Source organism: Pristiophorus japonicus, chromosome 1 (genome assembly GCF_044704955.1).
Source record: "Pristiophorus japonicus isolate sPriJap1 chromosome 1, sPriJap1.hap1, whole genome shotgun sequence".
NCBI lineage: Eukaryota > Metazoa > Chordata > Chondrichthyes > Pristiophoridae > Pristiophorus > Pristiophorus japonicus.
Window position 1 is genome coordinate 143,759,506 of NC_091977.1, and position 26,410 is coordinate 143,785,915.

Below are 26,410 nucleotides of genomic sequence, written 5' to 3' on the forward strand. Positions count from 1 at the left end.
CTCATACATGCGCCTGTGAAAGGATTTTAATTCCTCGGGTCAGGCATCGCAAGCCTCTGCCCAGTCACCGGTTAGGACACATCTTTTTACTAAGGATAACGTGGGGTCGCTGGCCGTCCAGGCTCTGATTTGTTGAGCCGTCATGGGCGAACCTGTGGACTCAAAGGCATTGATTGCCATGACTATCTCACAGTCCTGTTCGTCAGACCCTTCCGTGGTCGCCAGGGGTAGCCTGCTGAGCACGTCGGCACAGTTGTCTGTGCCTGGTCTGTGCCTTATGGTATAGTCATAGGACGCCAGCATGAGTGCCCACCATTGAATTAACGCCAAGGCGTTGGTGTTTATTGCCTTGCTCTCGGATAGGAGGGACGTGAGGGGCTTATGGTCAGTTTCTAATGCGAACTTGGCCCCGAAAAGGTATTGGTGCATCTTTTTGACACCGTACACGCACGCGAACGCCTCCTTCTCTCCCATTCCGTACCCGCGCTCCGCCTGCGAAAGTGACCTGGAGGAATAAGCTATGGGTTGTAATTTGTCCGCACTATTGACATGTTGCAAAACGCACCCGACCCCATACGCTGACGCATCGCATGTGAGAACTAGCTTTTTACCTGGGTCAAAGAAAGTCAAAACACTGTTGGAACACAGAAGGTTGCGTGCCTTATTGAAGGCGCATTCCTGGGCGTATCCCCAAAACCAATCACACCCCTTCCTGAGTAGCACATGGAGAGGCTCCAGCAGCGTGCTTAAGTTCTGCATAAAGTTCCCAAAGTAATTGAGTAGCCCGAGAAAGGCGCGCAGTTCTGAGACATTCCAAGGCCTGGGTGCCAGGTGAATTGCTTCTGTTTTGGACTCTGTTGGGCGGATTCCATCAGCGGCAATCCTTCTGCCCAAAAATTCAACCTCGGGTGCGAGAAACAGACACTTGGATTTCTTGACTCATAGGCCTACCCGATCCAACCGCTTTAGTACTTCCTCCAAATTACGGAGATGGGAGTCGGTGTCCCTGCCCGTGATAAGTATGTCGTCTTGAAATACAACCGTCCCCGGGATGGACTTGAGCAGACTCTCCATGTTGCTCTGGAATATGGCAGCTGCCGACCTGATGCCGAATGGGCATCGATTGTACATGAAAAGGTCTCGATGTGTGTTGATGGTGGTGAGTAGCTTGGATTCCTCGGTCAATTCTTGCGTCATAGACGCAGATGTGAGGTCTAATTTTGAGAAAAGTTTACCTCCAGCCAATGTGACAAATAAGTCCTCCGCTCTGGGCAGCAGGTACTGGTCCTGTAGGGAGACTCTGTTTATGGTAGATTTGTAGTCCCCACAGATTCGTACGGATCCATCAGGCTTCATGACTGGAACGATGGGATTTGCCCAGTCGCTAAATTCCACAGGTGATATAATGCCTTCGCGCAGAAGCCTGTCGAGTTCATGTTCAATCTTTTCCCTCATCACATAGGGTACAGCTCTGGCCTTGTGATGGACCGGTCCAGTATCCTGTGTGATGTAGATTTTGACTTTGGCCCCTTTGAAAGCGCCCACACCTGGCTGAAAGAGATGTTCAAATCACTTTATAACTGTTGAGCAGGAGGTCCGTTCCTCTAATGACATGGCATGGACATCATCCCATTTCCAGTTTAGTTTTGTCAGCCAGCTTCTCCCCAGCAGTGCTGGGGGGTCTCCGGGGACAATCCACAGGGGAAGTCAGTTCACTGTCCCTTTGTGTGTGACTGAGAGCATGGCGCTGCCGAGGACTGGTACGATTTCTTTGGTATAGGTCCTTAGTTTGGTGTCGACCCTTGTGAGTTTTGGTCTGTCTCTTTTATGCGGCCACAGTTGTTCAAATTGTTGAGCGCCCATGAAAGATTGACTCGCTCCTGTATCCAGCTCCATGTTGACAGATATCCCGTTGAATAGGACCGTCATCATTATAGGAGGCGTCCTGTTGTAGGAGCAGCGGCCATTGATCGTGTTGACCCGCTGTACACCGATGTCCCGGGTACTGTCCCCACCATCTTCTGGTCCGCTTTCCGACCCATCCGATTCGTATACCAGCCGAGCTGCTGTTTTTTTGCATATGCGGGCCAAATATATTCACAATTTCTGCAATCAGCCTGCTGAAATCAACATCCCCTTGATGAGTGCCCACCCCCACACCTCCAGCACAGACCTGTTCCATTGTTCAAAGTGTTCCCAAAGAATGAGCTGCGTCTGGCTGATCTCTCTTGAGCTTCACTCAGTTTGTAGTTGATTGCTCGCATTGTGGGTTGATGAGGTGTGAACGGCCGTTCCTGTGGCCCTTGATGGCTTCTGTCTGCTATCGAGAGTCTGTTCTCCCAGTTTTGTCTGTGTGTGGGGGTAGCAGCTTGTTTAGTGCTGTGAACTTCTTGTTCCGATATTTCGTTCGTTGTCGTACCTGCATTGTAAATCAACCTCGTTTCTTCTTCCCCTACCAAGAATGTCTGTGCAACCAGTGCTGCTGCCTCTAAGGTCAGGTTCTTGGTCTCTATGAGCTTTCGGAATATGCCTGCATGGCCTATTCCTTCAATGAAAAAGTCTCTCAGCATTTCTCTCCTCAGTTCATCGGAGAACTCACCTAAATTAGCCAACCTCTGAAGTTCCGCCACGAAGTCGGGTATGCTCTGGCCCACACAGCGTCTGTAGTTGTAGAACCTGTGTCTGGCCATGTGTAGGCTGCTTGCTGGCTTCAGGTGGTCTCTTACCAGTGTGCTCAATTCTTCAAACGACTTGCTTGCTGGTTTCTCAGGTGCCAACAGATCCTTCATTAAAGCGTATGTTTTCGAGCCACAGCTGGTCAAGAGATGGGCTCTTCTCTTGTCTGCCGTATCATCGCCTAACCAGTCTTTGGTTACAAAGCTTTGCTGGAGCCTTTCTATAAAGTCCTCCCAATTGTCTCCCGTATTGTACTTTTCATCTGATCCGTTGTTCGCCATTCTGTGGATTCTGTAATCCCGTAACTCGTCGCCACTGTAAAGTCCTGTCCCCTCAGTACAGATTCACATGAGGCATATAGTGAAGTCAAGGTAACTCTGGACCTGCACCTTTATTTCACAGCTCTGGAATGCTGCACTTGCCTGAGACCTCTTCTTATATACCTGTCTCTTGCAAGTGCACCCCGGGTGGTAAGGTATGCTGGTGGTTACAGGTCATATCTTATTACAGTCATGTATAGCATGTTAGGATACAGTTATATATAATAATGTAAGATACATGACATATATCACCAACGATGTCTCCTCAAGATCCTGCAAATCCCCTGGGAGGTCAGGCACACCAACATGAATGTTCTCGCCCAGGCTAACATCCTCAGCCTTGAAGCACTGACCACACTCGATAAGCTTCGCTGGGCAGGCCACATAGTTCGCATGCTCTATGCGGAGCTCCTTCACGGCAAACGAGCCAAAGGTGGGCAGTGGAAACATTACAAGGACACCCTCAAAGCCTTTCTGGTGAAGTACGACATCACCACTGACACCTGGGAGACACTGGCCTAAGACTGCAATAGGTGGAGAAAGTGCATCTGGGAAGGTGTTGAGCTCTTCAAATCTCAACGCCACGAGCGTTAAGAGGTCAGGCGCAGGCAACGGAAGGAGCGTTTGATAAATCAGTCCCACCCCCCTCTTCCCCCGATGAATGTCTGTCCCACCTGTGACAAGGTCTGTGGTTCCCGTATTGGACTGTTCAGCCACCAAAGAAATCACTTTAGGAGTGGAAGCAAGTCTTCCTCGATTCCAAGGGACTGCCTATGATATACTTATTGGAGTTTAGAAGAATCAGAGGTGATCTTATTGAAACATATAAGATAATGAGGGTGCTCGACAAGGTAGATGCAGAGAGAATGTTTCCCCTTGCGGGGGAATCGAGAACTATGGGCATTGTTTCAGAATAAGGGGTCGCCAATTTAAAACTGAAATGAGGAGGAATTTCTTCGCAGAGGGTTGAAAATCTGTGAAATTATCTGCCCCAGAGAGCTGTGGAGGCTGGGTCACTGAATATATTTAAGGTGGAGATCAACAGATTTTTGAGCGATAAGGGAGTGAAGGGTTCTGGAGAATAGGCAGGGAAGTAGAGCTGAGCCCAAGATCAGATCTTATTGAATGGCGGAGCAGGCTCCAGGGAAAAATGGCCTACTCCTGCTCCTATTTCTTATGCTCTTATGTTCTTATCACAGACATTTAGATATGATGCAATAATAAATTGGTTGTGTTTGAAAGCAATTGCAATGTCAAGTGTTGCTACTTATATACCAAATGCTTCACCATGTCCTGAGTACCCTGTAGGTGAAACAAGGCACATTTTCCTATCAATGTCAATGAGCATGGAGCTCTACTAAAGCTTTATGTTATTTTCCCTTCATAGGCTTTGAACAAAATATATACAGAGAAATATGTCAAGTAATCATTTGTCAGGCTAGATTGAATATCCATGGGCTGAACTTTATTCTCTTTATGTCACTACTGAAGTCATCACAATTTCAAATGTGACATTAATACTCATCATCATAGGCAGTCCCTCAAAATCGAGGAAGGCTTGCTTTCACTCTAAAAGTGAGCTCTTAGCTTACTAAACAGTCCAATACAGGAATTACAGTCTCTGTCACAGGTGGGACAGACAGTTGTTTGCTGCATGCTCCTTCCGCTGCCTACGCCTGTTTTCTGCATGCTCTTGGCGACGAGACTCGAGGTGCTCAGCGTCCTCGTGGATGCACCTCCTCCACCTAGGGCGGTCTTTGGCCAGGGGCTCGCAGGTGTCAGTGGGGATGTTGCATTTTATCAATGAGGCTTTGAGGGTGTCCTTGAAAAGTTTCCTCTGCCCACTTTGGGCTCGCTTGTCGTGTAGAAGTTCCGAGTAGAGCGCTTGCTTTGGGAGTCTTGTGTCAGGCATGCAAACAAGGTGGCCCGCCCAACGGAGCTGGTTGAGTGTGGTCAGTGCTTCGATGCTGGCGATGTTGGCCTGATTGAAGACTCTAACATTGATGCATCTGTCCTCCCAGAGCATTTGCAGGATCTTGCGGGGACATCATTGGTGATATTTCTCCAGCGATTTGAGGTGTCTACTGTATATGGTCCATGTCTCTGAGCCATACAGGATGGTGGGTATCATTACAGCCCTGTAGACCATGAGCTTGGTGCCAGATTTGAGGGTCTGATCTTCGAACAGTCTTTTCCCTAAGCAGCCGAAGGCTGCACTAGCGCACTGGAGGTAGTGTTGAACCTCATCTTCGATGTCTGCCCTTGCTGATAATAAGTTCCTGAGGTATGGAAAGTGGTCCACGTTGTCCAGGGCCGCGCCGTGGATCTTGATGACTGGGGGACAGTGCTGTGGGGCGGGGTCAGGTTGGTGGAGGACCTTTGTCTTACGGATATTTAGTGAAAGGCCCATGCTTTCGTACGTCTCAGTGAAGATGTTGACTATGACTTGAAGTTCAGTTTCTGAAAGTGCGCAGATGCAAGCATCGTCCGTGTATTGTAGCTCAATGACAGAGGTTGGGAACAGTTTTGGATCTGGCCTGGAGCCATCAAAGGTTGAACAGGTTCCCACTAGTTCTGTAGTTTAGTTCCACTCCAGCGGGGAGCTTGTTGAGTGTGAGGTGGAGCATTGCAGCGAGGAAGATCGAGAAGAGGGTTGGCGCGATGATGCAGCCCTGCTTGACCCCAGTTCATACGTGGAATGGGTCTGTGATGGATCCGTTGGTCAGGATCACAGCTTGCATGTCATCGTGGAGCAGGCAAAGGATGGTAACAAACGTTTGGGGGCAGCCGAAACGGAGGAGGACGCTCCATAGTCCCTCGTGGTTGACAGTGTCAAAGACCTTTGTAAGGTCAAAGAAGGCCATGTACAAGGGTTGGTGCTGTTCCCTGCACTTTTCTTGCAGCTGTCGTTTTACCCCATAGTGGACAAAATCCGCACTGTGACTCCAAGAGGAACTCCTCAGCCACAGGAAGAAGACGGTTGAGGAGGATTCTAGCGACGACTTTCCCAGTGGCTGATAACAGGGAGATTCCTCTGTAGTTGCCGCAGTCGGACTTGTCCCCTTTTTTAAAGATGGTCACGATTACTGCATCTCTGAGATCTCCCAGCATGCTCTCCTCCTTCCAGATGAGAGAGATGAGGTCATGCATTCGTGCCAATAGTGCCTCTCCGCCATATTTTACTGCCTCAGCGGTGATTCCATCCGCTCCCGTTGCCTTGTGTTCTTGAACTGGCAGATGGCCTTTTCTGCCTCGTGCAGGGCTGGGGTTTTGCTGAGATGGTGGCGGGTAGCATGCTGTGGGATGGAGTCGAGGACACTCGAGTCAAAGGCAGAGTCTCGATTAAGAAGATCTTCGAAGTGCTCCCATCAGCAGGTCCTGACTGCCTCGGTGTCCTTGATTTGTGCAGTGGGTGAAGTTAACAATGGATTCTGGACAATAAACTATTTGTGACACAGCTGATATAGCTCATTCATACAGCAAACTGTTTATGCTGTACTTCCAAAAGCTACCACTTGATGTGTACTTTCTGTTCATTTGCTCTAGCCCCATCTGAGCACTTCATGTTTATGTACAATTCCACAAAAGCTTATTTGAAGTCATGACCAGTCTGAATTGTTTTACCAACTAGGCATATTTATAACAGCTTGTCTCCTACTATATTAACTCAATGGAACCTTATTGCTAACTTTTACCATCCCACTCACCCCCTAGAAACCATATGTTTATTAAAAACATATACAGTTGGTTGTGCCAACTTGCCTAATGATTAACTGTCTGCTGATATGTATCATAGGAGGAAGCAAACAAATTGACGACAGAGTTCAATAAAAAAAATGCTGAGTTGGGTAAGCTCATTAAATCTTGAACATGTTACTGAAGTGATCAAAAATGTAGAATCTATTCTTGATCAACTTAATTGTTTGAATAATTCCATATAGATTATTAATAGTCTCTCTGTATCAATCAGAATGTATCCCAAATTAATGAAAATGGTTTCTCCAGGGTGTTAGAAATCATTGTTATCCCCGCTTTTACAATGGGCTAGATTTGACACTTTTGTGGGTGTTATTTCCGGCGTGGGCGGTAAAATGACTTTTCAGATCGCCGGCTTCTTACCTATTCTCAAAGCAACGAGCCTCCATTTTTGAAATTGGGCGATACTGCGAGCAATATGAAATGGGCGGTAGCGTTAAATCTCGTTGACCTTCTGCCATCCATAGCACTGGCATGGCAACACTCGATTCCATGATTCAGGAGGTCAAGGGTCATCATGACATGCGCAGAAGAGGAGGCAGAGAGAGAGGTAGCTGAGAGGGACTGAAAGCGTGTATGGGTGTGGTGTGTGCTTGTTTGGCTGTTGTGGGAGGCACGAGGGAGATTCACCAGCAGCAAAAAGCCTACTAAGCACCAAGAACGTAGTTGGCACAGAGTTTTTGGCCAACAAATAAGATATAACATGGAAGGGATGGTGGAGGCTCTGGAGCTGGTAGCCAGGAATGCTGGTGGCAGAGGGCTCCCAGTGGTCCCGGAGCGCGGCACTGCACCCCAAGGTGCCGCACCCCCATTGCCAACCACACATGAAAGCCAGGAGCAAAATCTTGCTTCTGGCTCATAGCACATTCCCACCTCAGGACCGTCCTCTCCTGTATCCATCCAAGCAGCAGTTCGGCCGTCATTTTGCCCCCCGCACCCCGCCAATGAAGCATCGCCTGAGGAGCTCCTCGGCCAGGCGGCTTGGAGTCAGGAGGGGAAGGGTAGAGGTGGGGAGAAGAAGCAGGGGGGCGGGGGGGGGTGGGGTTGGTTTTTACACAAATACTGATGATTTCAGATAACTGCTCGGTTTAAATGTTTTTTATTTAACAAAACCTTGTTGCGCATTGGATCAGATAGCTGCACCGTTACACGCTGGTGATTCCTTAACAGCAAAGTGTATAATTACACTTAACTTCAATCAACTTAAACTTTAACTGTCACCATGATGATGCCCACCATTGATGCACACCCAGCAGTGTGTCAACCTTGTTAATACTACCAACGTTCTTTCAGGCAAAGCGTTCATTTATGAGCTCCTGACGTAAGAGTTTTGCAGTTATGATGCCACCATGGGCCCTTTCATGCGGTCTACAGGGGGGCGGGGGCATGGCTTCAGTGTTAGCCTGATTGTCTGGGCCGATGTCAGCGTTCGCCTCCTCATCCTCCTCTTCCTCTCTCTGGTGACGTGGAATGTGAGACTCATCAGGCAATTCTTGTCCCCTCCTGATAGTCAAGATATAGCATGGAGCACACCACCACAATTTGAGCTACCTGCTCAGGGTGGTATTGGAGGTCGCCTCCTGAGGGGTTCAGGAGCTAAAGCGCTGATTAAGCACTCCAATGGTTTTCTCCACGATATTGCGAGTGGCTCTGTGGCTTTGATTGTATCACCTTTTGGCCTCGGTGTGGGTGTCATGCAGGGGGGCCATCAGCCAGGTGGTGAGGCCATATCTTTTGTCACCAAGTATCCAGCATTGATCTTGTGGCTGATTGTTAAACAAATCAGATACAGTGCTCTCACACAGGATGTGAGCATCATGGATGCTGCCCAGAAATTGAGCATTCACTACCAGTATAATTTGCTGGTGGTCGACAATGAGTTGGACATTCAGCGAGTGGAATCCCTTGTGGTTGCTGAAAACCTCTGCATCCTGAAAAGGTGCCCACATCGCGATGTGCGTACAATCTATTACTCCCTGCACCTTGGGGAATTTTGCAATTCTGGAGAATCCTCGAGCCCTCTCACTCTGTACCTCCCTGATCATTGGGAAACTGATCAAGTCCCTCCTGTGTGCATACAGGGCTTCAGTGACCTGTCCTATGCAGCAATGTGTGGCATGCTGAGACAACGGCAAATGTCACCAGCTGAGGCCTGAAAAGAACCCGACATGTAGAACGACAGTGCCACGGTGACTTTAACCTCGAAGGTCAGTGCAGTACTGATGGTGCTGGCAGGCTGCAGATCTCCCCTTATCAGCTGGCATACCTCAGTTATAACCTCTTTGTGGAAGCGCAGTCTCCAAAGGCAGGTGGTGTCGGGCAAGTCGAGGTAAGACCTCTTGTCCCTGTACTTGCGGGGGGTGTAATGTCTGGTCCTCCTCATTAGTCTGGTATGTCTTACATTGGGCACATAATGCTGTGGAGCATTCCTTCGGCGATGTCGAGTCTGCTGCATGTAATTGGTCACCAAGAGAGGGTGATGAAAGACAGGCCATATTGCAATAGCTCTCTGTTTTCCACCAATTGGTCACAAACAATGAATGTCCCGATGAAGACACCTATTAAATTCCAATCGGTTGCAGGATGGTCAAGATGTTTGTACAGGTGTTCACATCAACTCCAACGACCTTGAGAGTACATCCAACTCCGGCGAGGTTGAAGCACAGCAGCCTTTTAAAGGATGCGACATGTGATGTAGAACATGACGTCCATAACGCTGTGATTAGTTCCAGTTAGTTCCACTTTTTCTGGACATTTTTTGGGCGAGCGATATTGTGGGCGATATGTGTGCAAGGTGATGAACGTGACGCTGGATGATCTCATGGCCCCTAGTTTCGGTAAATATGCTCTTTACGACAAAAAAAAGTGGGCGGGCAATATTATTGAATCTCGGCGTTAAATCAGTGCAGACATTAAAGCTGGGCGATATTATGGGTGTTAATTTCACCCATTCTGATGATTCCACCCCAAAAAAATGGGCGGTGGTATTATATTTTCTCGACGTTAAGCACATGTGAAAGTAAATCTCGTCGATAATTTTCCGAAAAATGCCCATCAGTTTCCATTTTGTGGCTAAATGGGCGCTATCTGGGCGATATACGTCATTTTAGCAGTAAAATGGGCATTAAGTGGGCGTTAAGCATGCAAAAAAAGTGGAGGTTCTAGCCCTATGTCCTCTAGTTTTAGTCTCCCTTATGAGTGAAAATATCCTCTCTGCATCCACCCTGTCGAGCCCCCTCATTATCTTATAAGTTTCAATAAGGTCATCTCTCATTCTTCTAAACTCGAATGTGTATAGGCCCAACCTACTCAACCTACCCTCATAAGTTAACCCCGTCATCTCCGGAATCAACCTAGTGAACCTTCGCTGAACAGCCTCCAATGCAAGTACATCCTTCCTTAAATACGGAGAACAAAATTGTAGCGGTCCTGCTACAAGTGTACAGGGTGTGGCTTCACCAATACTCTGTACAGTTGTAGCAGGACTTTTCTGCTTGTATACTCTATCCCCTTGCAAGAAAGGCCAACATTCCATTTACCTTCCTGATTACTTGCTGTACCTGCTTACTAACGTTTTGTGTTTCATGCACACGGACGCCTAGGTCTCTCTGTATTGCAGCATTTTGCAATTTTTCTCCATTTAAATTATAATTTGATTTTCTATTATTTCTGCCAAAGTGGATAACCTCACATTTTCCCACATTATACTCCATCTGCCACATTTTTGCCCACTTTCTTTGCCTGTCTATATCCCTTTGCAGATTTTTTTGTGTCCTCCTCACAATTTGCTTTCCCACCCATCTTTGTATCATCAGCAAAGTTGGCTACATTACACTCGGTCCCTTCATCTAAGTCATCAATATAGATTGTAAATAGTTGAGGACCCAGCACCGATCCCTGCGGCACCCTACTACTCACTGTTTGCCAACCGGAAAATGACCCATTTATCCCAACTCTCTGTTTTCTGTTAGTTAGCCAATCCTCTATCCATGCTAATATATTACCTCCAACTCTGTGAGCTTTTATCTTGTGCAGTAACATCTTACGTGGCACCTTATCGAATGCCTTCTGGAAAGTCAAATACACCACATCCACTGGTTCCCCCTTATCCACCCTGCTCATTACATCCTCAAAGAACTCGAGCAAATTTGTCAAACATGATTTCCCTTTCATAAAACCATTCTGACTCTGCTTGATTGAATCATGCTTTTCCAAATGTCCTGCTCCTGCTTCCTTAATAATGGACGCCTGCATTTTCCCAATGACTGATGTTAGGCTAACTGGTCGATAGTTTCCTGCTTTTTGTTTATCCCCTTTTTAAAATAAGGGCGTTACATTTGCAGTTTTCCAATCCACTGGGACCACCCCAGAATCCAGGGAATTTTGGTAGATTATAACCAGTGCATCCACTATCTCTACAGCCACTTTTCTTAATGTTGGGGAGGGCATCAAACAGGAAATTAGGGGTGCATGCAATAAAGGTGCAGCAGTTATAATGGGTGACTTTAATATGCACATAGATTGGGCTAGCCAAACTGGAAGCAATACGGTGGAGGATGATTTCCTGGAGTGCATAAGGGATGGTTTTCGAGACCAATATGTCGAGGAACCAACTCGGGGGGAGGCTATCTTAGACTGGGTGTTGTGTAATGAGAGAGGATTAATTAGCAATCTCGTTGTGCGAGGCCCCTTGGGGAAGAGTGACCATAATATGGTGGAATTCTGCATTAGGATGGAGAATGAAACAGTTAATTCAGAGACCATGGTCCAGAACTTAAAGAAGGGTAACTTTGAAGCTATGAGGCGTGAATTGGCTAGGATAGATTGGCGAATGATACTTAAGGGGTTGACTGTGGATGGGCAATGGCAGACATTTAGAGACCGCATGGATGAACTACAACAATTGTACATTCCTGTCTGGCGTAAAAATAAAAAAGGGAAGGTGGCTCAACCGTGGCTATCAAGGGAAATCAGGGATAGCATTAAAGCCAAGGAAGTGGCATACAAATTGGCCAGAAATATCTGCGAACCCGGAGACTGGGAGAAATTTAGAACTCAGCAGAGGAGGACAAAGGGTTTGATTAGGGCAGTGAAAATAGAGTACGAGAAGCTTGCAGGGAACATTAAGACGGATTGCAAAAGTTTCTATAGATATGTAAAGAGAAAAAGGTTACTAAAGACAAACGTAGGTCCCCTGCAGTCAGAATCAGGGGAAGTCATAACGGGGAACAAAGAAATGGCAGACCAATTGACCAAGTACTTTGGTTCGGTATTCACTAAGGAGGACACAAACAACCTTCCGGATATAAAAGAGGTCAGAGGGTCTAGTAAGGAGGAGGAACTGGGGGAAATCTTTATTAGTCAGGAAATTGTGTTGGGGAAATTGATGGGATTGAAGGCCGATAAATCCCCAGGGCCTGATGGACTGCATCCCAGAGTACTTAAGGAGGTGGCCTTGGAAATAGCGGATGCATTGACAGTCATTTTCCAACATTCCATTGATTCTGGTTCAGTTCCTATCGAGTGGAGGGTAGCCAATGTAACCCCACTTTTTAAAAACGGAGCGAGAGAGTAAACAGGGAATTATAGACCGGTCAGCTTGACCTCAGTAGTGGGTAAAATCATGGAATCAATTATTAAGGATGTCATAGCAGCGCATTTGGAAAGAGGTGACATGATAGGTCCAAGTCAGCATGGATTTGTGAAAGGGAAATCATGCTTGACAAATCTTCTGGAATTTTTTGAGGATGTTTCCAGTAGAGTGGACAAGGGAGAACCAGTTGATGTGGTATATTTGGACTTTCAGAAGGCTTTCGACAAGGTCCCACACAAGAGATTAATGTGCAAAGTTAAAGCACATGGGATTGGGGGTAGTGTGCTGACGTGGATTGAGAACTGGTTGTCAGACAGGAAGCAAAGAGTTGGAGTAAATGGGTACTTTTCAGAATGGCAGGCAGTGACTAGTGGGGTACCGCAAGGTTCTGTGCCGGGGCCCCAGCTGTTTACACTGTACATTAATGATTTAGACGAGGGGATTAAATGTAGTATCCCCAAATTTGTGGATGACACTAAGTTGGGTGGCAGTGTGAGCTGCGAGGAGGATGCTATGAGGCTGCAGAGTGACTTGGATAGGTGAGGTGAGTGGGCAAATGCATGGCAGATGAAGTATAATGTGGATAAATGTGAGGTTATCCACTTTGGTGGTAAAAACAGAGAGACAGACTATTATCTGAATGGTGACAGATTACGAAAAGGGGAGGTGCAAAGAGACCTGGGTGTCATGGTACATCAGTCATTGAAGGTTGGCATGCAGGTACAGCAGGCGGTTAAGAAAGCAAATGGCATGTTGGCCTTCATAGCGAGGGGATTTGAGTACAGGGGCAGGGAGGTGTTGCTACAGTTGTACAGGGCCTTGATGAGGCCACACTGGAGTATTGTGTACAGTTTTGGTCTCCTAACTTGAAGAAGGACATTCTTGCTATTGAGGGAGTGCAGCGAAGGTTCACCAGACTGATTCCCGGGATGGTGGGACTGACCTATCAAGAAAGACTGGATCAACTGGGCTTGTATTCACTGGAGTTCAGAAGAATGAGAGGGGACCTCATAGAAACGTTTAAAATTTTGACGGGTTTAGACAGGTTAGATGCAGGAAGAATGTTCCCAATGTTGGGGAAGTCCAGAACCAGGGGTCACAGTCTAAGGATAAGGGGTAAGCCATTTAGGACCGAGATGAGGAGAAACTTCTTCACCCAGAGAGTGGTGAACCTGTGGAATTCTCTACCACAGAAAGTAGTTGAGGCCAATTCACTAAATATATTCAAAATGGAGTTAGATGAAGTCCTTACTACTAGGGGTTCAAGGGGTATGGCGAGAAAGCAGGAAGGGGTTACTGAAGTTGCATATTCAGCCATGAACTCATTGAATGGCAGTGCAGGCTAGAAGGGCCGAATGGCCTACTCCTGCACCTATTTTCTATGTTTCTATGTTTCTAAGACCCGAGGATGTAAGCCATCACGTCCAGGGACTTGTCCGTCTTTAGTCCCATTATTTTACCTAGTACTACCTCATTAGTGATTGTGATTGTATTAAGTTCCTCCTTCCCTATAGACCCTTGATTATCCACTATTGGGATGTTTTTTAGTGTCTTCTACTGTGAAGACCGATACAAAATATTTGTTCAATGTCTCTGCCATTTCCCTGTTCTCCATTATTAATTCTCCAATCTCATCCTCCAGGGACCAACATTTACTTTAGCCACTCTTTTCTTTTTTATGTACCTGTACAAACTCTTACTATCTGTTTTTTATATTTCGTGCTAGTTTATTTTCATAATCTATCTTCCCTCACTTAATCATTTTTTTAGTCATTCTCTGCTGGCTTTTAAAAATTTCCAAATCCTCTGGCCTCCCAATAGTCTTGGCCACATTTTATGCCGTTGTGTTCAATTTGATACGCTCCCTTATTTCTTTAGTTAGCCATGGATGGTTATCCCTTCTCGTACAGTCTTTCCTTCTCATTGGAATATATTTTTGATGCGAGTTATAAAATATCTTCTTACATGTCTGCCACTGCTCATCAACTGTCCCGTACTTTAGTCTATTTTCCCAGTCCACTTTAGCCAATATAAGAATATAAGAAATAGGAACAGGAGTTGTCCATATGTGCCCTCGAACCTGCTACGCCATTTAATATGATCTTAGCTGATCCGATCATGGACTCAGGTCCTCTGCTCGCTCCCCATAACCACTTATTCCCTTATCGGTTAAGAAACTGCCTATCTCTGTCTTAAATTTATTCAATGTCTCAGCTTCCACAGTTCTCTGAGGCAGTGAATTCCACAGATTTACAACCCTCTGAGAAAAGAAATTTCTCCTTATCTCAGTTTAAAATGGGTGGCCCCTTCTGCCCCCTAGTTCTAGTCTCCCTCCATCAGTGGAAACATTCTCTCTGCATCCACTTTGTCAAACCCCCACATGATCTGATATGTTTCGATAAGATCACCTCTCAATCTTCTAAATTTCAATGAGTAGAGGCCCAACCTACTCAACCTTTCCTCATAGGCCAACCCCCTCATCTCCAGAATCAACCTCGTGAAACTTCTCTGAACTGCCTCCAAAGCAAGTACATCCTTTCGTAAATATAGAAACCAAAACTGCACGCAGTGTGGCCTCACCAATACCCTGTATAACTGCAGCAAGACTTCCCTGCTTTTATACTCCATCCCCTTTGCAATAAAGGCCAAGAATCCATTGGCCTTCCTGATCACTTGCTGTACCTGCATACTAACCTTTTGTGTTTAATGCACAAGTACCCCCAGGTCCCGCTGTACTGCAGCACTTTGTAATCTTTCTCCATTTAACTAATTACTTGCTTTTTGATTTTTTTCTGCCAAAGTGCATGACCTCACACTTTCCAACATTATACTCCATCTACCAAATTTTTGCCCACTCACTTAGCTTGTCTATGTCCTTTTTCATATTTTTTGTGTCCTCCTCACAACATTGCTTTTCCTCCCATCTTTGTATCGTCAGCAAGCATAGAAACATAGAAAATAGGTGCAGGAGTAGGCCATTCGGCCCTTCGAGCCTGCACCACCATTCAATATGATCATGGCTGATCATGCAACTTCAGTACCCCATTCCTGCTTTCTATCCATACACCTTGATCCCTTTAGCTGTAAGGGCCACATCTAACTCCCTTTTGAATATATCTAACGAACTGGCCTGAACAACTTTCTGTGGTAAAGAATTCCACATGTTCACAATTCTCTGAGTGAAGCAGTTTCTTCTCATCTCGGTCCTAAATGGCCGACCCCTTATCCTTAGACTGTGATCCCTGGTTCTGGACTTCCCCAACATCGGGAACATGGCTACGTTACACTCGGTCTCTTCTTCCAAGTCATGAATATAGATTGTAAATAGTTGGTGTCCCAGCACTGATCCCTGCGGCATCCCACTCGTTACTGATTGCCAACCCGAGAATGAACCATTTATCCCGACTCTCTGTTTTCTGTTCTTTAGCCAATCCTCTATTCATGCGAATATATTACCTCTCACCCTGTGAGCTTTTATCTTGTGCAGTAACCTTTTATGTGGCACCTTGTCAAATGCCTTCTGTATGTCCAAATGCACCAGATCCACTGGTTCCTCTTTATCCACCCTGTTCGTTACATCCTCAAAGAATTCCAGAAAATTTGCCTTCATCGAAACATAGAAACATAGAAAATAGGTGCAGGAGTCGGCCATTCGGCCCTTCGAGCCTGCACCGCCATTCAATGAGTTCATGGCTGAACATGCAATTTCAGTACCCCATTCATGCTTTCTCGCCATACCCCTTGATCTCCCGAGTAGTAAGGACTACATCTAACTCCTTTTTGAATATATTTATTGAATTGGCCTTAACAACTTTCTGTGGTAGAGAATTCCACAGGTTCACCACTCTCTGGGTGAAGAAGTTTCTCATCATCTCGGTCCTAAATGGCTTACCCTTATCCTTAGACTGTGACCCCTGGTTCTGGACTTCCCCAACATTGGGAACATTCTTCTTGCATCTAACCTGTCTAAACCCATCAGAATTTTAAACGTTTCTATGAGATCCCCTCTCATTCTTCTGAACTCCAGTGAATTCAAGCCCAGTTGATCCAGTCTTTCTTGATATGTCAGTCCCGCCATCCCGGGAATCAGTCTGGTGAACCTTCGCTGCACTCCCTCAATAGCAAGAATGTCCTTCCTCAAGTTAGGAGACCAAAACTGTACACGATGCTCCAGGTGTGGCCTCACTAAGGCCCTGTACAACTGTAGTAACACTTCCCTGCCCCTGTACTCAAATCCCCTCACTATGAAGGCCAACATGCCATTTGCTTTCTTAACCGCCTGCCGTACCTCCATGCCAACCTTCAATGACTGATGTACTATGACACCCAGGTCTCGTTGCACCTCCCCTTTTCCTAATCTGTCACCATTCAGATAATAGTCTGTCTCTCTGTTTTTACCACCAAAGTGGGCAACCTCACATTTATCCACATTATACTTCATCTGCCATGCATTTGCCCACTCACCTAACCTATCCAAGTCACTCTGCAGCCTCATAGCATCCTCCTCGCAGCTCACACTGCCACCCAACTTAGTATCATCCGCAAATTTGGGGATACTACATTTAATCCCCTTGTCTAAATCATTAATGTACAATGTAAACAGCTGGGGTCCCAGCACAGAACCTTGCGGTACCCCATTAGTCACTGCCTGCCATTCTGAAAAGTACCCATTTACTCCTACTCTTTGCTTCCTGTCTGACAACCAGTTCTCAATCCACGTCAGCACACTACCCCCAATCCCATGTGCTTTAACTTTGCACATTAATCTCTTGTGTGGGACCTTGTCGAAAGCCTTCTGAAAGTCCAAATACACCACATCAACTGGTTCTCCCTTGTCCACTCTACTGGAAACATCCTCAAAAAATTCCAGAAGATTTGTCAAGCATGATTTCCCTTTCACAAATCCATGCTGACTTGAACCTATCATGTCACCTCTTTCCAAATTTCATTTGCATACATAAAAGGCCCAATGTTTGCTTTGGGCGATGCCTGTAATGCAGGTGCAAATTCGGCACGGGCGTTTATGGCCCAAAATTAATCCTTTTTGCCAGGTACACAAGAAAACATTTTTAGTCCCAAATATTTCCTCACAATGAGAGAACAACAGGTTGTACCTCCCGTATCTCTAGCAGTTGGCTACATAATTACATTAGTTGAATCTCTCCCTACCTTTTTGGTCAGGCAAAGTGTATGAAGCCCATAAAGCTGTCACTATCATGGAAGGGTGAGAAGTGAGACTTATGATGACAAAACCATGATGCTGATTAAAAACCTAATTAAACATTCCATTCATGCACATAGTATGGAGTTCTCAGAGTGCGACACATAAAAATAGGTTTTAATAAAACAATTTAATTTTACACCTTTACCCAGCAGTCAACTTGTAATTTGCCCAATTATGAAACAGGAAAGTAACAAAAAAAGTAACTTTTAAAAATACATCACATTAATGTGCAAAACTGTACAATAGTACATAATGCCCATTTACACCCACCATCTGCAAATGATTCCAGATGTCATCTGTCACAGCATTTGAATAGGAATAGGTCTTGAGGTATGACTGTAAAACAAAGAGGAAAACTGAAAGCAATGTTTAAAGAATAAACGCAAGCAATTGGTGTGAAGAGAAATGACAACACTTGAAATGGTTTCAAATCATATTGTGAATCATTATTTCAATTAATAGAGAGCTTACGGACTCAAACCAGGAAAGACGTTTTTAAACTTACTCTGAGCCCCTTCGCAAGTAGCTCCTCTGTCATAAAATTGGAGATCATACGGATTATAAAGGCACCCTATTGTAGGAAGAGGAAAAATGTTTTAAGTGTCAATATAATTGTGGTGTAATACATTATAAAAATAAACAAGTCACTGCATGATTACTTAACATTTACAGTATGAAAATGTTATATCATAAGAAATTCAAATAAAAAGACTGCTAAAAGATCAAGTTAAAAAATACGTTAATGAATTGATAGTATTAGGAACATATGAATACAAGAACAGGAGGAGGCCATTCAGCCTCTCGAGCCTGTTCTGCCATTTAATTAGATCATGGCTGATCTGAATCTTAATTCCATTTACCTGCCTTGGTTCTGTAACCCTTAATATCCTTGACTAACAAAAATCTATCAATCTCAGTTTTGAAATTTTCAATTGACTGAGCCTCAAAAGCTTTTTGAGAAGAGAATTCCAGATTTCCACTACCCTTTGTGTGAAATATAAAGGTGCTGCTTTAGCTGACAATTCCCAATTTACAAAACGGCGGCTCTGTGTACTCCGCCCATTCTCGCCCAGTTAACGTTGTGTAAAACCACCTTTCCCAGGACGGTACGTAGCTTCGGTGGTATGTCGGTGGTATGCCATAAAAATCAGACTTTTTGGGCGGTATGTGGGTGGTCCTGCACGGCGGACGGTGTTCATACCGCTTGGTGATATGTCAATGATGAATATTCTGCCAAGCATATGTCGGCGGTATGTAGGCATTTTTTGACCAAAATCACATTTTTGGGTGGTACGCGGGCGGTACACAGGTAATAGTGGGTGCTATGTCGACCAATTTTGGGCCCAAGCTTTATATTCCAGTCCCCTTGAGATAAAGATCAACATTTCATTAGCCTTTAACATTATTTGTTGTACCTGCATTCTATTATATTTCTGTAGAATTCTTACTTTATTAATTTTGTGTTAAAAGTTTGATACTTTTTATTAAGGACTAAAAATAGGGAACATATAAGTATAGGGGTCGAAATTTCGCCCCCCTCCTTAAGGCGCATTAAGGTCTCTAAGAGGCGGTATTGGAGTGGATAGGCCTCACCGACTGGGGAAAGGTGGATGGGCCGATGCATCCATAATTGCCCTAGGGCTGGGAGCAGCAGGAACGGGTTTCCGTGCTGCCTATGCCGCCTCCCGTCAGGTACACGCCAACCCCCTTCCGACCGATGGCTGCCCCCTTTCCGACCCACGTGGGTAATTGCCCCATGGGAGCGGAGCGGCCGCCAGTCAGTGCCATTGACAGGTTTACCCCGCGGTAAGCTGTGTGTACCTGGGAGGCACGTCCGCCCATAAAGGGGAGGGCGCACTGATGTGGACACCATTTTATTTTATTTGTCGGCCGACTCTAAGGTTGGTCCAACAATGATGGCCACGGGTTTGGCCGAGCCGCCAACAGAGAGCCTGGCACCCCCTCTTGGGTACCGGGCCACTGGCCCGGCCGAAACCCTCCCTGGTAGCCCAGTGGGCCTGACGAAACCCCATGCAGAGTTTACAGCAGCCCCCCCTCTTTAACTGAAGGGGAGAGACGTTATGATGCGTCAGCGCGGCGCTTATGACACTGCCCGACTTCCACGGCACTCCCGACCCACTTCCGCTCCCTCAGCCGCCCCAAACACCGTCTGGAGGAAACAAAAATTCAAAGTGCTCAATTTCACTCTACTCCCCGCCCCATGGATTGGGGTGGAGAAAAATGTTTTAAAATGGTAGGAGTGCCTTCTTTCAGTCGGGGATGGGGGGGGGGGGTGCAATTGGTCCCTATATGTCCAAAATAGAGAGACAATAACAGATAAATATGTAGTATTGTATATCAAGGAATAAGACGTAACGACCAATGCAACAGAGTAGTCAAATGCAATATGCACAGGATGAAAAGAATGCAATAAGAGTGCTTGAAAAACCTGCCAATTCATTTTGTAAAACAGGGACATGGTGGAGAATAGCAAGAATTTGAGCAGGCAGCCCATTCTGTGGTCCAGAGGAGAGATCCAAACCTGTCGAAGCCAAAGCTGGAGGAATTCAGAGGTAGGCTGAATTTCACAGAGATGGGGAGTCTTTGAGAGAAGAATGGGGTAGAAAGCAAGTAACGAAGGGGAACGGGAGAGACAGCTGGAAAATGAAGAAAGTAGATCCCAAAATGTGCTGGTTCAGCAGTCCTCTGGAGAGCAGGTGAAGAAATGACTCCTTGGATCCTGACTTTGACTACTTCCCCTAACCCCAACAGGTTTTGCTGAAAAGCCTCAGAATAGCTGATCTTGTGGAATTTCTCTTGCCTCAGCCTGAATACGAACATAATTTTCTCTGACTGGGAAACATTTCATAGCATGTAGGTCCACATGCATTGTGATGGGAGGCTCACCTGGCACTACATTCCCAGAATATTGCATCATGCAACAAAGATTGAGCAGGGGATTGCGTAGGCAATCCATCCTATGGTGGAAAAGATTCTCCATCAGCAGGCCAAGTGGGTTAAACATGATAAGGGGATGTTAAGGTTATAGGCTAACAATGCTGAAGTACTGAATTTAAAAAAACAACTTGGGTCTTGTTGTAGGCATTAGGCACCTGCTGAATATATCAAAACACTAGGCATTAGGCACCTGCTGAATATATCTAAACTCATATAGGTTTAAAATAGCCACATATAAAATGGCTGCCCAAGCATGATGGGAACTCAGTTAGTCAAGCAATGAACTGTTGACTGAGGCTGACCGAGCAATGACCCTGTGAGGCCCACTACCGGGAATGCCTTGGATTATCCGCTTGAGACAAGATAACTATAACGACCTATTATAGTACCTGGTATGGAATGTCCTTAATCAAGGGCTTCACACAGCAGAGCCCCGAGGAACAGAGATAAGGGAGGCCTGCCTCACATAACGAGGTCATTAATCAGTCCGAGCTGATAAGAACCGAACATACAGCCCCTGAGGTAACAGGGGATTCTATTGGGTTAAAGAAACCTATATGTAATCTATAATCGTTATGATTGGATTGTGTCCAGCTGAAGTGGGCTGAGTAACTGTAATGAACTATTGTAAAACATATAAATATCGATGAATTTCTTTGTTCGGTGGAGAGAGGTGCCTGGATCTAGACCAGAGGCTTCCTCCCCGCCGGCGTAATAAAATGCCGTTTTGACGTTGGAACAGACTCTGAGTGTTGAGTGACTCTTCCGAGAAAACATTCACGCTAACAGGTTTAATTTCCATCATGTACCTGCTATAATTCAAGGGTTGTATATTAGCATATTGTGATGCAAGAAAGTCTTTGCTTTCTTCAGTTTGAAAAGAAATGTTTCCTGAAATATATAAGCTAGGTTGCTCAGAGTATAAATGATCAAAGCTGACCATCCTTGATATTGTGTTTATTTCTTGAGTGAGAAGGATTTCATGATGATCTGAAGAATCCAAACCTGTAAATGATGAGGGCCGTGGAGCTTCATTTCTGTTGTGTCCTTACACACTCCCATAAATTCACACGAGGCACATTCTGCAGACAAAGTCACTCTGTGACCTAACCTTTATTCACAGGACCAAGAAGTGATGACCCTGCATAGGACCTCCCTTTATATACCTGGGTGACCAGGTGAGGAGTGTCTCCCACAAGTTCACCCCCTGTGGTCAAGGTGTGCATTTATCACGTGTAAACAGTATGCAGTGTTGTTACATGAAGGTTACAGTTACATACATGACATCACCTCCCCCCAACATCTTGTGGGGTCAAAGATTAAGTCTTTCAGGCCGTCAACATTCTCTCGTGGAGCGCCGCAGTTGGGACTCTGGTTGTTGAGCCTTGGCATACGTCTCTGTCCTCCATGGTGATTCCGGCTCGTCCGGGCTGGCCGCAGGGACTGTGCATGCTGCTGAGAGTTCTTGTTGCTCATTCACTGGTGGTGGTGTGGGCAGCATCTCATGATCTTCCTCAGGTTCCTCAGTGTCCATGCTGAACTTTTTTTTTAACTTGGTCCAGATGCTTGTGGCATATCTGTCCATTGTTCAGTCTGACCACTATGACCCTATTCCCCTCTTTGCCAATTACAGTACCCTCAAGCCACTTGGGCCCCAAAGCGTGATTAAGAAAAAATACAGGGTCAGTGATTTCTATACATCTCCCCTTTGAGTTACGGTTGTGGCACTCATTTTGGGACTGGTGCTTGCCCTCAACAATGTCTGACAGGAGTGGATGAATGAGGGTCAGCCGAGTTTTTAGTGTATGTTTCATGAGTAGTTCCGCGGGCGGGACTCCCATGAGCGAATGCAGTCGGGACCTATAGGCCAGCAGGAAGCGCGATAGTCGGCATTGAAGGGAGCGTTCTTGAATCCGGAGCATGCCTTGTTTTAAGATTTGGACCGCACATTCTGCCTGGCCATTGGAAGCCGGCTTGAACGGTGCTGTCCTGACATGTTTGATGCCATTACCCGACATGAACTCCCGGAATTCATAGCTGATGAAACACGGGCTGCTGTCGCTAACCAGGATGTCCGGCAAGCCGTGGGTCGCAAAGACCGCACACAGAGACTCCACAGTGGTGGATGTCGTGCACGAATTCAATATAATGCACTCGATCCATTTCGAGTACGCATCAATCACAATGAGAAACATTTTTCCCATGAATGGGCCCGCGTAGCCTACGTGAATACGTGACCATGGCCTGGTGGGCTAGGGCCATGGGCTGAGTGGGGTCTCTCTGGGGGCATTGCCCAGCTGGGCACATGTCATGCACCTGCGAACACAGTGTTCCGGGTCTGAGTTAATTCCCAGCCAGCATACATGTGACCGGGCAACGCCTGGGTGATCGCTGTAGAGTTCCCTGATGAATGCTTCCCTTTCCTTCTGAGACATGACTACCCGGCTGCCCTATAGTAGGCAGTCGGCTTGGATGGAGAGCTCATCCATCCGTCTGTGAAACGGTTTGACCTCCTCAGGGCATGCTCCGCTGCCCCTCAGTGGTGGCAGGTGGAAGCCTGCTGAGCGCGTCAGCGCAATTTTCAGTACCGGGCCGGTGCCGGATGGTGTAGTCATATGCAGCCAGCGTGAGAGCCCATCGCTGTATGCGAGCTGATGCATTGGCATTGACAGCTTTGCTATCTGACAACAGGGATGTTAACGGGTTGTGGTCTGTTTCTAACTCGAACTTTCTGCCAAAAGGGTACTAGTGCATCTTTTTTACCCCCGTAGACACATGCGAGTGCTTCCTTTTCAACCATCCCATATCCCCTTTCTGCTTGGGAGAGCGACCTGGAGACATAAGCCACAGGTTGGAGTTGGCCCTCATCATTGCTCTGCTGCAACACGCACCCAACCCCATAGGATGATGCATCACATGTCAAAACCAATTTCTTACAGGGGTTGTACAGGGTCAACAGCTTATTAGAACAAAGCAGGTTCCGCGCCCGATTGAACGCCCATTCCTGACAGTCCCCGCAAAACCAATCGCAACCCTTATGCAGGAGCACGTGTAGCGGCTCCAACAATGTGCTTGAGTTCGGCAAAGAGTTCCCGAAATAGTTCAAGAGTCCCAGAAATGAACCAACTCCGATGTGTTGCCGGGCCTGGACGCATGACGAATCGCCTCCATTTTGGATTTGGGAGGCCGGATCCCGTCTGCGGCAATCCTCCTGCCCAAAGACTTGACCACTGGGGCCGAAAAAACACACTTGGACTTCTTTAGTTGCAGGCCGACCCGGTCCAGTCGGCGTAGCACCTCCTCCAGGTTGTGGAGGTGTTCCTCGGTGCCTAGACCCGTGATAAGGATGTCGTCCTGAAATACGATTGTTCCGGGGATGAATGTGAGCAGGCTTTCCATGTTCCTTTGAAAGATAGCGGCTGTTGAACGAATGCCAAACAGACACCTGTTGTAGACAAACAGCCCCTTGTGCGTGGTGATGGTGGTCAGTAGCTTGGATTCTTCGGACAGTTCTTGGGTCACGTAGGCCGAAGTGAGGTTCAACTTGGTGAACAGCTTGCAGCCTGTCAGCGTGGCAAAAGAATCCTCTGCTCTCAGAAGCCGGTATTGGTCTTGTAGTGACACTCGATTGATAGTGGCCTTGTAGTCGCCACAGATCCTGACCGAGCCATCCGTTTTTAGGACAGGGACGATGGGGCTTGCCCAGTCGCTGAATTCAACGGGCGAAATTATGCCCTCTCTTTGCAACCTGTCCGACTCACTCTCAATTTTCTCCCGCATCACATACGGCACAGCTCTGGCTTTGTGGTGCACTGGTCTGGCGTCCGGGGTGATGCGTATCACTACTTTGGTACCTTTGAAAGTCCCGACACCAGGTTGAAATAGTGACTCAAATTTCTGTAGGACCTGTGAGCATGAACTTCGCTCCACAGATGAAATGGCGTGCACATCCCCCCATTTCCAGTTCATCTCAGCTAGCCAGCTCCTCCCCAAAAGCGCAGAGCCATTTCCCGGGACAATCCAGAGTGGCAGCCAGTTCTCTGATCCATTATGTGTGACTACTAACATTGCATTGCCTAGCACTGGGATGATCTCTTTGGTGTACGTCTGTAATTGCGTGTCAATGCGTTCTAGTTTGGGTCTGCTAGCTCTGAGTGGCCATAGTTTCTCGAATTGTTGGACACTCATAAGTGACTGGCTGGCCCCTGTGTGCAGCTCCATATGTACCGGGATGCCGTTGAATAGGACTTTCATCATCATAGGTGGCGTTTTGTATATGAGCTGTCGATGTTTGCCACATAAACCCGCTGAACTTCAGCGTCCATTGCTTTGTCCCAAGCATCAACCTACCTTGCAGACCCCTCTTGTGGTTCACCTGCCTCATAAATTAGCCTCGCTGCAGGCTTCCTGCACATTCTGGCTAAATGTCCACTGAAGTTACAATTTCTACAGATAAATTGTTGGAACCTGCAGGTTTTTGCAGCATGTCTGCCCCCACACCTCCAGCATGAGCTGAGATTGTTGTGAACAAAAGGGCTGTTACCAGGCATTCCTCTCTGATTGTCTCTTTGATTACTCTTGAGCACTCTGTTAATGGGTGTCAATGGCCCCATCCCGGGACGTATTGTCCCTTGTGATGGTGTAAATGTCCGTTCAACCTGCCATTATCTCTGTTGATGACCCATTCTAGAGTCTGTTACTGCCTGCGTGGTGTCGAATTGCCCTTGCCTGCCTGCGGGGTTCTGAGTCGCGTTTATAATGTTATCTTCCTGCTCCATTGCCACGTTGGGAGCAGAGTTGCTTGCGTATATAATCTTGGTTTCCTCCTCCCCAGCCATGAATGTCTGAGCCATCAACGCCGCCACTTCCAAGGTCAAGTCCTTTGTCTCAATTAGCATTCTGAAAATTCCGGCATGCCTGCCCTCAATGAAGAAATCCCGTAACATCTCCCCCCTGCAGGCATCTGTGAACTTACAGATGCTGGCCAAGCGCCGAAGGTCCACAACAAAGTCCAGTATGTTCTGTCCTTCCCGACGTTGGTGTGTATAGAATTGGTATCGGGCCATGCGTATACTGCTCGCCGGTTTGAGGTGCTCACCAAATCAGTTTGGTGAGCTCCTCAAAGGTTTTGTCCATCGGCTTCTCGGGTGCGAGCAGGTCTTTCATCAGCGCATACGTCTTAGGTCCACAGCTGGTCAGTAGATGCTCCCTTCGCTTGTCAGCCGCTGCATCTCCCAGCCAGTCCTTCGTGACAAAGCTCTGCTGGAGCCTCTCAATGAAATCGTCCCAGTCCTCACCAACACAGTACCGTTCCTCTGTGTTACCGGTGGCTATTCTCGTGAGTCGTTGATTCCCGTTTCTCGTCGCCAAATGTTGTGTCCTTACACACTACCATAATTCACACAAGGCACATTCTGCAGACAAAGTCACTCTGTGACCTAACCTTTATTCACAGGACCAAGAAGTGATGACCCTGTGTGGGACCTCCCTTTATATACCTGGGTGACCAGGTGAGGAGTGTCTCCCACAAGTTCACCCCCTGTGGTCAAGGTGTGCATTTCTTAGGTGTATACAGTATGCAGTGTTGTTACATGAAGGTTACAGTTACATGAAGGTACATACATGACAATTTCTACAGTCAGGTCTCTGCTACTTGTGGATTTGGGCTTTAACTCATAGTGGAGGATTTTGCAGACTCGGTCGAAGGCCTCCTTTGTAAAACTCAGCCATTGCACAGATAGCCCCTCAGACATCTCCTCGAATATCAGTTGAGGCCTGTACACTCTCTGGGCCAGGTACTTATGTGTGTGGCGGTGGTGGGGAGGGGGTCTGTCTTCACTGGTGGTGGTTCACTCTCCAGGCCTTATGTCTGTGGTCCTCATC

General features: G+C 46.7%; 1 protein-coding gene across 3 annotated transcripts in view; it reads right to left on the minus strand.

Annotated features, from left to right (window-relative positions):
* LOC139265923 (aminopeptidase Q-like) overlaps positions 1-26,410 on the minus strand; it is a 352,506-nt gene that overhangs the window by 142,547 nt on the left and 183,549 nt on the right. For all 3 annotated transcript variants that reach the window (XM_070883537.1, XM_070883528.1, XM_070883519.1), the window contains exons 8-9: positions 18,075-18,140; positions 17,840-17,905 (exon numbers count right to left, since the gene is read on the minus strand). In XM_070883537.1, coding sequence (XP_070739638.1) covers positions 17,840-17,905; positions 18,075-18,140 — 132 coding nt within the window. The remainder of the gene's footprint in view (positions 1-17,839; positions 17,906-18,074; positions 18,141-26,410) is intronic.